Here is a 12,320-nt window from a genome sequence, read left to right on the forward strand (position 1 = left end):
CCCTGTGAAAGGCTGCCACACGCAGGGGTCCTATTAAGACAGCTGGAAAGTTGCTTCAGCGTGTTACGCTTGTAAGTTTTATTGGTGACTGGTTTTTGATTACACATTCGAATGCTGTGTGTTCCAGACTGCAGTTTTAATTAGGAGCCAATAGTCTTTTTTTTTTTTTCTAAATGCATTATGCAGTCTTCTTAGATTCTCCTACATATTAGTTCTTCTACTTCTCATAGTTTCTCTTGGTTGGAGTCTCTGATGCCCTTTCCAAGTACACCTCTGCCCTGGTCTCCTCTCAGTAACTTGCATTTCCTTATTTTTTTTAAAGGTGTGTTTGCCCTTGTATCATCAGTTCTCGCTTGAAGGGTCAGTTCATGATGTCAGTACTCTGAGAAAAGTGGTTTTCCCCCAAATAGGAAGTAAAGATGCGGTTGTCGCACACTTGCCGGTTGAAAGAGACATCATCCCATCCACAACTTTTGTTTTTATTTACTTAAATCAACCTTAATGATGCTTTGGTGTTATCCTGTAACTATTGGCTTGCATATTTTTTTGGTAATGCTAGTGTTGAATGCACTTGATCTCTAAGAGAAACTTAGGTTTCAGCAGCAGAATCTTATTATGATGATTAATAGTTAATTTTCTGACAAAATACTACAGAACTTTCAGGATGCTGTCTTTTGCATGCAGACATAAAAGTTGCATAACTATATTAAACAAAATGGATGGCCACTGCTCTGCATGCCATGTTGCACTTGTGTTTGTCTCCTTAACTGGCGGCTGCAGCTATGAAGAACGAGCACTGTATCTTGAAGCAATAATTCAGAACCATCGCGAAGTCATGACATTCGAGGATTTTGCAGCTCAAGTCTTCTCCCCCTCGCCCAGCTATTCCCTCAGCGGAACGGGTGAGTGTCTGCATTATTTTCCTCTCTTGGTTAGGACGAATTCAAGTAGCAGACGTACACCTGTTTTTCACAGATAAATGCTTGCAAATTTAAGAAGAGCATTTTCCTTCTGAATCAACTAATGACTATCAAAAGGAATGATGACATTCATTTTAATTTGTTTTGTATCCGAGCTGTTCGCTCTATTCCTTTCTTCACCTATCCTGTTAACCCCCAAATCTAGCAAGGTTAATGAACTTTTTCTCAGTAATGTGCCTCAGTTCATTCAGCAGTGTGGGCTTCTTGCTGAGATGGGAATATGTTGTTTAAAAGCGATTCCTGAATCAGTGCTTACTTATCAAAAAGGAGTTCCTCACAGTCGAAGCCGTTGCTACTAATGCTAAATGGGGATTATGCTGCCGAGATACCGGGGTCAGGGATTAACTCGGGAGACATGGAAGGACAGTGTCCCCAGGCCCATCATTACCGTCGTGGTGTGCACACTTCTCTGTGGAGTGGCCAGTGTCATGCGGACAAGCCGCCAGCCGAGCAGCACCTGGTGTAGAGCCCGTTTAGACCCTGACTTCTACTCATTGTCATTTATTAGGCCAGCGGAAAATTGCAAACATTTCCATGGGTTTTCTTGTTTTTAGGCACTTATTCTTTTTCTATTTCCAATTTGGAAAAAAAAAGTGCACTGCCACTTAAACTGATGATATGATTACTGTGTGTTTTTCAAAGAATAAAATTATTCCTTGCGAATTTCTGCATGTAGTTACAGATTAATTGCCTTTCAGAGAGTAAAGGGGATATTTAGTCAACACGTGTTAAAATCCTCCTTCATCTTCCCCGTTTCCACAGGACTGAGAGTGCTAATAGATTTCTAACCTGGGTCGATTGTCTCCAAACACTGCCTTCCTTCTCCCATCCTGACTTGTTAACAAATATCTTACACACGAAGTGAAAAAAATTAAATTCACTGAAATAAATCACTTCCAAATAAAATCAGCCATGCATCATTGTTTAACATCGCTGGCTTCAGTCCTGGCCTCCGAGCTTTGTGTGGAGATAAGAGGAGAGGCCTGTGCTGGCCAGGGAGCCAGGAGCAGCAGGCAGAAGGCTCGGGAGATAAGCAGCCTGGCAGAGGTGGAAGGCGATTTACATAATCGCGCTGCTTCCTGGGGAGGCGTCAGGAACACAGGGATGGCCTCTATTGATCTCTGTTGAACTGGAATACTAAACAACACGAGAAAAGCTTATGACTTCAAGCTTTGATTAATGTTTCTTACATTAAAAAGTAGAACAGCTGTGAATTGAATTCTTTTATACACTCTGCCAATATTCTAAGACAAAAAAATCTGTGTCAGGGGAAATGAAGATTTCATACTCAGTCTGGCTAGAGGTTTAAAACGGTTTCTAATTTTTCCCTGAAAGAATAAGAAGGATCTGTAGCAAGCTCATTTTTTAAAGATCTCATTCAGATTTTTCCCATCCTCATGGATACTGGAACTTGATTTTTTGGTGCAGGTTTTTTTTTTTTTAACCCTGAAGAAAGCATTTTATTTCTCAAAATTGAAGGAAAAAACTAAATGATACCTAGAGGTTTACATTCCTTAACTCAACTGTTATAATCTTAAGGTTGTTAAGATGTTTTAGAAATAATGAGGGGCTCTATTTCATATATATATAAAATATATAATAATTATATATATAATGTTAGCCTGCAAATAAAGTACTTTGATCTTTTCCAAAGTTCATAATTGTTTAAATTCATTTATATGAGTCAGTGTGTAGTGCCGTAGTGAGTGAGACTGCAGGAGAAAGTTGAGGTTCTGTAACCTCCAGTTGGATAAGATTGTTGATATTCTTACTTAACATAATAAAGGTTCTGACCAAATTATAAGGGTGAGCATTGGAACGTTTATTAAAGGAACATGAAACCAAACATGAGATATCAAACCCAATGCTAACTTTTCCTTTTCTTAAATTAACAGTATAATGCTAGGATTCAGTATTGAATGATACAATATTTTACATACGTGTCGAACCTGTCCTTGAGAGTGACTCTAAAGGTGGGCATGATGTTCTCTTAACACTTTGCGTAGTTGCCCTTAGTGATTAGGAATGAACTAGGAGTAGACTTGGTTGGAGCTGAAATGTGAGTGCCCGAGCAAGGCAGGGCATCTCAGCATGGCACACAGGCCTCTCTCACAACCGCTTCCTCTCTTCATGTATACAGATGAGAATACTATTTCGTTTATTTCCTGGGTCTTTTATTCTCCTAGGACAAGTACAGTCAAACCCTGATGAGCCAGCCAGTGTAAACTAAGACGTTGAGGTACAGTGCGCCTGCTCTCCCAAGCAACAAGCCAACTGGAAAAATTGATCCCTCACCCCTCGAGCTCCCACCATGCACTTGGGCCCCAGTCAGACTTCCCTCAGCCTCAGTGTCACCAAAGCAGGGCCTCAGCTCCTGCTTACAGGCATGAGCACAGTTTGAGGAGCAAGGGGCTCTGGGTTCTTGGTGCATCCTCATGACAAGGGCTTTGTCCTAAAGGAAGAGGGGTCACCTGAACACTGTGCCCACTCCGTACTGCATGTGTGGCACAAGCCAGTGGGCAGCCTCCCTCAGTAGAGAAGCCCCAGCAGTCTTTGCAGGCCCAGTTGTGCCCAGAGAGAACATTGCTTGGCAGTGACCCATGCCTGGAGTTTCTGCTCCTGCACCCAGGGCACCTGGGCAGGGGGTTAAGTGTGCACTGTCCTTGGCACTGTCGACAATGGATAGATAGGCAGAGTTAGCACTCAGGGGCCCAAGTTTGTCAAGGGGCTTTAAAAAGAAGCACCCATTTTCCAAATGAGAAAATGTTGTTTTAAAACAACAACCTTGCATCTGTTCCATCTATTATCTGTATTGAGGACCCCCAGCCTACAGTAGGTGCTTGAGCTCCTTTTTTACCTAGCCTTGTACTTTGCCTACTTTATTGATTCCATCCCTTACTGACCAGGAATAAATAATCTAAAAGGTAACCAGTGTTAAAATGCTGTTTTCCATTAACATCTGTATGATCTGTGTGCATTTAACCCACACACCTGTGGGCATCAGGTAAAGGGTGTGTGTTTGCAAGTGTCGCTGAGGAAGGGGGCAGCAGAGCGGCTTGCGAAGGGTTAACACTCGGCACCCTGCATGGCAGGGAGGGACTGATGTCACCCGGTCAGCTCACAGCCAAGTGCATCTGTTCACCATGAGGTCATTCTTCTGCATGCTAATGACTGGGAGAATCCAGTGTAATGCTCAACAAGATCAGAAAGGATGCAAACAGCGTACATCTTTACCTTTCGCAAACTGTTCTTATAGAACAAAGAGAGAAAAAGAAACTTTCACTTGGACTTGAGTTATTTTTTTCCAGAACTGATTTAAAGATTGCATCTGGGCCTCAAAATCTGGGAGGACCCCACTGTGTCTGTTGAAAATGAATCCCTAATCATCGTTACAGTCGCAGCTGGCAGTTTGGTGGTCATGGAGTATAAGGATATCTCATTTGGTCCCTAATTCAAGAATTTCCAGTACCTTGATTGGAAGTTGGTGACAATGGATGTTTGCCCCAAGGAATGTCTAAAACCATGTCAAAGAGGCTCTGCTCAGTGCACCCGTCTGCCCTGCCGTTGCACAGATGCCAGCACTGTCTAGGGCACCTCCCGACCTCAGCACTGCTGTCCAGGGCCAGCAGGGGGAGCACAGCTTTTGTTTGCTTGCGAGACCCTGTAAATACCACAGTTGATGTTTTCCAGGGCCCAGTGGGCAGTGCTTCCCCCTGTGTAGGTTCATTCACAGGGCCCCCAGGATTCCGAGCCTCTCCTGCCCCATCTAATTCGGCCATGTTAGTGCAGGTTGCATTTGGAGCTTAAAGCAGATTAGTCTTGAGTTGGTCTTAGGATGCTGCTGCCACTCTTCCATTGTCCCCAAGTGCAGACTTCTGTCTTTCCCCACCTGCACCGGGTGTCTCGAGAAGGATAATTATATTCATCTGCCTCATAGGTGAGGCTGCTATGATTCTTACCTACAGCAGAATATTCTAAAATTTGCAAAACTTTACCAAAGAGTCCGCCCAGTGTCACTGGGGTGTTTTGGTGGCCAGTAAAATCTCACAAAGCTGCAAACAGAGCCAGGCATACTGTAATCCCAGTATCCTAAGAGTCTGAGGCAGGAGGATCACAAATTCAAGCCCAACCTGGGCAACTTAGCAACTTTGAGATCCTGTCTCAAAATAAAAAATACAAAAGGACTGGAGCTGTATCCCAGCATGAAAGCTCTGGATCTGACCTCCAGTACTGCAAAAAAAAAGAAAGAAAGAAAGGGAGAGAAAAACTGTAGACAGAAGCACCTATGTCACACATTGGCCCAAAGCAAGTGTGGGATGTTGGTGTGGCACAGGTTAGTTCTCAGCAGCCTCTGCTGGAATGGTTGCACTAACACCACCCTTGCCTGCCAAGCCCTCCACACCGATACTGCTGTTGGACCCGGGATACAGTAGGCCTGTCCTTGTACCCATTGGTCCTGACAGGCCCATCCTGTTGGCTCTGTCCCTGGGCAGTTAATAATCAGCTAAACCCCAGAAACAGACAAGACAAACCCTCACCCTGATCTCCAAGACCAGTTCCCATCATGGCACTTGAGATTCCTTCAGGGCTTATCCCCACCCACTCCCTTCATCTCTCCCTGTTCACATGACCATGACAGAGGTGGAGGGGCTCAGCTACACAGCTCATATTACCACTTCCTCATAACAGTGCTGAAACGTCACGAACCGAGGAGCTGGAAGGGACCCCAGGAAACATCAGGCCTCGCCCCTTCACACTGACAGACCAAGCTCAAGACCAAGCCATGAAGGGACAGCCAAGGTTCCTGGGCAACCCTCTTCCCACCCTGGGGACCAGTCCCATGATCAGAGCCCTGGCTACTGGCTTCTTATTCATAATAAAGGCCAGGATTGAATTGGAGGACTTCATTCAGAAAACCCGGACCTTTTCCTTAAATACAAGGTCTCTTACGTCACCATCTGTTCAAGAACTCACAGCCTAGCCACTTGCACCTCAGCCCACATAGCTATCACTGACCAATGTCCCCAACAACCCTGCAGACAGCTCAACACTCCACAGGATCTCCTCTACCCAGGAAGCCCTGCCTACTCAGGCCCCAGCCTGAGTGTTCCCTGTACGTATCAAGCTCAGTTATGGCTGCTTTTGCTTTGTTCTTGAAAAGATAACAAAGCATTGATAGAAAGTTTTTACCCACCCTAATCCCACTGCTTAGCCCTATTGTACCCTGGAATTCTTGCATTTTCAATGTAATGATTTTTCCACGTATGGCAGGCTTGTGTAACTCTGTCATAAGTTGAGCACACCATTCTTCTGTCTTGGTTCCTCTTTGTGGATCTGAGTCTTTACCCCACTGTGTGTCCTCTCCCCATATGGTCTGCAGATTCTTCAGAGAATGATTCATGTCATTTCTTTCATACAACACGCACAGCTGGAGTGACAAAGAAAGGAGTAGCTGTTGCTTAAAGTGGTACAGGTGTGTCTCCAGACCACAGATTCATGGGGCCAGAGCAAACACCTGTAATTACGTGTCCTCTGTCCCCTCCCCTCCCTATCTCTTGGAGAAAGTGGGCCAGTGATGAGCAACATGTCCAAACCCAATGTGGGCAGCCTGGCAATCCACAGCCTGGATAACACAAGGTTGTGAATAAGTGAAACTTGATTTGAGATGCTTCCACATATGGTATTGGGGTGAAAGAGGGTTTCCATGGCCTTGTTTAGCACCGTGTTCTGCCTCATGGTTATTCATCCTTTCATCCTTTTAAAACTCACTGTCCTCTGGGTCAGGTCTGCGAGATAAACAGAACTGAGACAAACACTTTTACCACATGATTAGCAGCCATACAATGCTGCTACTTGTCTCTGAGTCGGCCTCCCTCATGTCCGCTGCTGCCAGTGAGCAGGACAGGGCTTGGGACTTGAGGCAACACAGAAGGCTCTGGGGACCTTGTGCAGGCCTGTGGAGAAGGAAGTCTTATTGGAGATATGAGCAGATACTCATGAGCTATTGGGTTACTTATTAATCAGACCAGATCAGGTAGCTGCAGCCATAACTACAAGTGACAGTGGCTTGGATGAGCTGGGTGGAGGTCCCCTCAGAGGGTTTGTGCCACCTGCCTGTAACCCGTGACCCATGTGTATGAGGCAGTCCACCAGGCATCCTGCCAGTGGATTTGAACTTTTCCATGTTGGCCAAGAACCAAGATGCCTCAGACCTGGAGGCCCACGGACAAGAAGAATAAGAGGAAGATAGGAAATCAAGCAACATAGAGATTGCCTGTGATCCCAGCACTCAGAAAGGCTGAGGCAGGAAAATTAGAAATTCAAGCCTAGCCTAGGGAACTCTGCTACTTAGCAAGACCCTGTTTCAAAATAAAAATTAAAATGGGACTGGGGAGGGCCGGGGATTTGGCTCGGTGGCACCACACCTGCCTTGCAAGTGCAAGGTCCTGAGTTCGATCCCTGGTATCAAAAAAAAAAAATGGGGCTGGGTATGCTTAGTACAAAGACCCTAGATTCAATCTCCAGCACTGGAAAAAGAGAGAGAGGGGAGGATAGGGAGTGTGTGTGCAGGGGGAGCAGGGATCAGGAAACTGCCTGCTGGAGCTGCCTCAATCTCTGGCCTGGGCTGGGCTGAGGTTGAAGTGCACATAGTCCCAGTACAAGAAGGGGCCAGGTCGTGCTCACACCTGCTTCCAGGGTGCGCTGGAAGGTGCTGCAGCCCTGTCATCGCTGTGTCCACAGTCCTGGTCCCAGCCATGCAGGGCGGTAGGGCAGCTGGCATCTTCCTCCCACACAGCTGCTAATTACAGCTCTAGGGACACCAGAGCAGTTGCCAGGAGATGGCTGTAGGTACCAGGAATTTTTCTCGGAGATAGTTTTTGGAAATGAGCCTTAATTAAAGCTTTTTTGAAATAATCTTGAGAGTTTAGGAGAACCCAGGCTTCTGATGCCCAGTTCACAATCCTTGTGAGCCGCATGGTAGCCCTGTGTTGCAGGGCCCTGAAGGTGGTCCGTGTGTACCTCAGCTACTGGGGTTCCTGGAAGACGCAATAGTTTTGCTTACATTTCTGTTTGGCAACCAGCAAACCAAAGGAGAAGGCACACCAAAGCTCTTCCCTGGCATTGAAGTCTTCGGGTGGAAAGAAGGAAGATATTTTACCCAATGCTTTTCTGGAGAGCTATGGGGTGAGAACCAGGAAACAGACCTGTGAGTGACACACACCAGTGTGCGTCAAAAGACTCTGCTGCAAAAAAAAAAAAAAGACTCTGCTGCTTTCACCCATCTCCTTCTAGAGCATTTCCATCCCTTTAAGAACAAAAAACACCCAGCCCTACTCAACCTCTTTCCTCCCAGCCACCCCAAATCTTAGGCCAATATGAATCTGCTTTTGTCTCCTTGATCCACCTATTCTGGGCATTTCATATGAGTAGAATTGTGCAGCCTATGACCTTGGTGACCGCTGCTGTCCCCTAGCATTTTCCCAAGGCTCACCCATGTGGCAGCAAGTGTCATACGTTGTCCATCCATCTGCGAGGGACATTGGTATATTGCCTCCACCTTGGGGCGGTTGGGCACATTGCTGCCAGGCACACCAGGCACCATCCTGCTGCTTGCTGCGGTGGCTTCAGTCCAGTGACATTGGTACCTACCATGGCCACAGAACTGAAAACTTGGTACTCATGTTCTGTGTGATCCAAGAGGGTCTACAGACCTCTCCATGGTGGTCTACCAAGAAGGTTGGCAGTAAGATATTAATTTAAATGTATAATTTAGTCATAGCTCTTTTTTGGTTTTTGTTTTGTTTTGTTTTGTTTTTCGTACCAGGGATCGAACTTGGGACCTTGCGCTTGTGAGGCAGGCAGCAGAACCACTGAGCTAAATCCCCAGCCCATCTTTTTGGCTTTTTGAGACAGGGTCTCACTATGTAGTTCAGGCGCCTTGAACTCACTGTGTATCCCAGGCGGGCTCAAATTTGTAGCAATTTTCCTGCTTCAGCCTTCTAAGTGCTAAGATGATAGGAATGTGCCACCATGCCTGGCTCAGATTTAGTCATACATCTTAAAAGTACGTTACAGTTGGGGAAAAGAAAAAATGCAGAAATGTTTTCCTGTGAGTGTCCCACTGCTCTCAGCCCTGCACTGGCACGCGCGCACACACACACACACACAGAGGCCATCACCTGCCCCCCACTCCCTTCCTGGTGGTCCAGCTGTCCTAGCTTTCTGCCGTGGAACTAGAGTTGATGGACAGGACCAGCGACCAAACAGGAAAACAAGCCCAGAGCCAGGGCCAGGCCAGCACAAGCCACCACTGTTGGACAGGAAGCACTGGAAACCATCCTCGGGCCATTTGGAGATGTTAATTAAGCTGGTGCATCCCCGCTGGCCCTGGATTGCCAGTGGGGCCACTAGTGCAGGCTCACCCACCACTGACTGCACCTGTTCCTTCCTCGAGCCATTCCAAGGGTCTGAATATCTTGGGCAGCTCTAATCCTGCTCTGTCTGCCTTCCTGCTGCTAGGACAGTTAGCACTTGCAAAAGCTGCAGCCTTGGTTGCTATGCCTTTCCATGCCTGTGCCAACCCTCCACGTCAGTGTCCTTCCTGATTACCCCAAACCAGTGTGTCACATTCCACACTCCTGTCTGACCCTGCCCAGCATCATCCCAAATGGCCGTCCTGGTTGCAGCTTTCCTCCAAAATAGGATGCTCACTTCTTACCTTGCTCCTCTACTGTTCTAGTGAGTGCAGCTGGAGAAAAATCACCCAGAAAGACACACGAGTCTCAGCACCTGCTAGGCAGAGCCTCGAGAACACAGCCCATCTCCACCAGGCCATTGTTCCCTGGGTTTCTATAAATCCAGAGGATCAAAGGCATCACACAAGGCCTGAGGAGACTGAAAAATTTTTCTTTAAAAAATGACTGGATCTTCCAGGCACTATATGTCTGAGCTGCTGCCTGGCCTCAGATGGGTTGGGTGTCAGAGTGAAACTGTTGGATTCTCCCTGCCATTCCTAACACCTAACACCAGGTTTAAGAGTGACTTCACCTTCAGTACACACACAACCTTGCAACCCAGTGTCTCTTGACTTTGTTTTTCCCATTAACACCCACTCTGGAGCCTATCAAGACACAGTTTTTTCCTATCGTGTCCCCTTTGCCTGGAGCACCATGAAATACTGTGTTTATTTATAGTTCTTGAGTCTGTATTTATACATTTAAGCAGAAAGACATTTTTGCCTGAGCTGCGTGTATAACTCCTCACCATCCACCAGAGCCCAAAGTAGAGCTGATGCCTACTTCATTTGCAGCAACAGCCCAGAGACTACACCTGTACCTGGCACGTTATTTGGTGCCCAGCTGATGAAAAGATGAAGCTTGGTGACTCTAGCCTGTCCCAGGGTGCCACATGCCTCTGGCATCTTCCCTTCAGCATCTCCAATGGTGTGCAGGGTAGTTGCAGCCTTGCATTGACTGACCCCCAGGGATGTGCCAGGAGCTGACCACCCCCTCCTGTCCCAGTGCCTGGAACCCTACCCTGTGGAAACACTGGCTGCGTGTCAAGGCCAGGTGACACTGGAGCCCCAGCTGCCACTGCCTTGCATCTCTGTCCTCAGCCGTGGCCTGACAGTTGCTGAGCCCTTCTTTGTGGCCCAGCACACCACACCAGGCTGTGTCTGGGGATGCTTGGGAGAGGAGCGGGCCCATCCTCATCAGCAATTACAAACAAGTCCTCCATTGTTAGCGCGCCATCTGCTTTCTTGGTGTCCACCAATCAGGGCCTGGGCACACAGCAGAACCAGGCCAAGGCTACAGAGAGGGAGGTCAAGGAGGCCCTGGTCCCAGCAGCCCTTTCGCACTTGGGAGGGTATCTGAAGCATGCCAAGGCCCCTCCCTTGGAGGACCTCGGGGACCCATCATCCAAGGATATCGAGTCTGCTTCTGCCACTAGCTCCAGTCCAGAGCTGTTTGTGCCATGCAGAGCAGCGTTCTGCATTGTTGACACCAGTCAGTAGACACAAAATTCCCCTGGGTTATCCAGGATCCCTTATTACTGGAATTTCTAACCCCACATAATCTTCCTTCAGGGGTGGTGCTGGTGAGTTCTCATCAGTAGATTAGAAAATGTGTCTTCACAGAGGTGTGAGTTCCCTCCAGAGACCCTGCTGAGACTGGGCTCCTCCTGCTGGCGTCCTGGACCATAGCTGGAACTCAGTCTGGCCCTTTGCCAGCCTCAGCCCAGAGGCCAAAGAAAACCCAAGTTTTCAGATGTGACCATGCGAACAGAGGCCCATGTCATGGATCAGTGTCTTTCGTCCAGACCTTTGTGGTGGTCTGGTGACACTGCATTCAGGAGGTTTGGGCTGTTGGATTGAGATGCTACTACCAGAAAGGAGGTACATCAGATGAGGAACCCCACAAGGACATAGTGTGGAGGGGTTGGGGAGGGGACACCTGTCACACAGTGTAGAGACACTGAGACCCTGCTCCCCTGGATGTAAGAGAGTGAGCTCACAATCCGACTTCACCACCACAGGATCACCTTCCTCACACAGTATGTTGCATCCCCTCCCTGGGGACTGTGCCATGGCAAGGGACACTAGGATTGAACTGACAGACTACGTACAATGCAGAAACCTTCTGTCCTGCTTTGGCATTTTAAAGCCCACTCTTGGCCTGGAGAGGTGGCTTGGTCAGAGCTCTGTCCCAGGATACCAGGGTCCCAGGGACACCAGGGAAACTTGGAGACGTGCCCAGGGCTTTCGGTGATTTTTCCAGGTCATCCTTTGAGTTCTAAATGCATCTTTTTAGGCTGTGACCATAATTCAGACCAAATTTGTCAGGAAAGCTCGGGCTCTGGGAAGAGATGTGGCTGTCAGCACCACCCGATGTCCATGGGCTGTTTGAGGGTCTGCCTGCCTCATCCATGTGTTTCTATCACTGTGTTGATCAGCAGCTGGGCTGGGGCCAGGGCATGCTCCTATTCATTTGATTTATGCTCTTTCCCTGCAGATTAAAATATACAGAGGTCTTGTTATGGTACCTGAGCAAGGTAAGCCTGCTGCTTCCTTGGATCTCCCCAGCCACCTACTTTGGGTATGGGAGACCACCCTACAGGCCCCTCCAACACCAGCACTGCCACTTGCCAGGCCCTGCCCACTCTGCCCTGTGCCTGCCTTACCTGCTCTCTCTGCTTGTGCACTGTCTGCAGAACCCGACACCACCACCTGCCACCCCAGGAAATGTCTTTGTTGCCACCCTTTGTGTAGGGAGTTGCAGGGAGCCCATGGGCACAGGGCCACCACCTTTTGTGTTGGCCACACCCAGAGGAGCGGGACTA

General features: G+C 47.8%; 1 protein-coding gene across 16 annotated transcripts in view; it reads left to right on the top strand.

Annotated features, from left to right (window-relative positions):
• Ralgapa2 (Ral GTPase activating protein catalytic subunit alpha 2) overlaps window positions 1-12,320 on the top strand; it is a 364,983-nt gene that overhangs the window by 277,363 nt on the left and 75,300 nt on the right. For 11 of the 16 annotated variants that reach the window (XR_015442045.1, XR_015442048.1, XR_015442046.1 and 8 more), the window contains one exon: window positions 781-902. Coding sequence is in view for 8 of the 16 variants with exons in the window: in XM_087189021.1 (XP_087045147.1) it covers window positions 781-902 (122 nt within the window). In the remaining 8 variants the exon portion in view is untranslated. The other 5 variants (XM_087189028.1, XM_087189029.1, XM_087189023.1 and 2 more) reach the window with 4 other exon arrangements.

Source organism: Heterocephalus glaber, unplaced genomic scaffold (assembly GCF_053883595.1).
Source record: "Heterocephalus glaber isolate CG9 unplaced genomic scaffold, H.glaber_assembly_v1.0 deba00001532, whole genome shotgun sequence".
NCBI lineage: Eukaryota > Metazoa > Chordata > Mammalia > Rodentia > Bathyergidae > Heterocephalus > Heterocephalus glaber.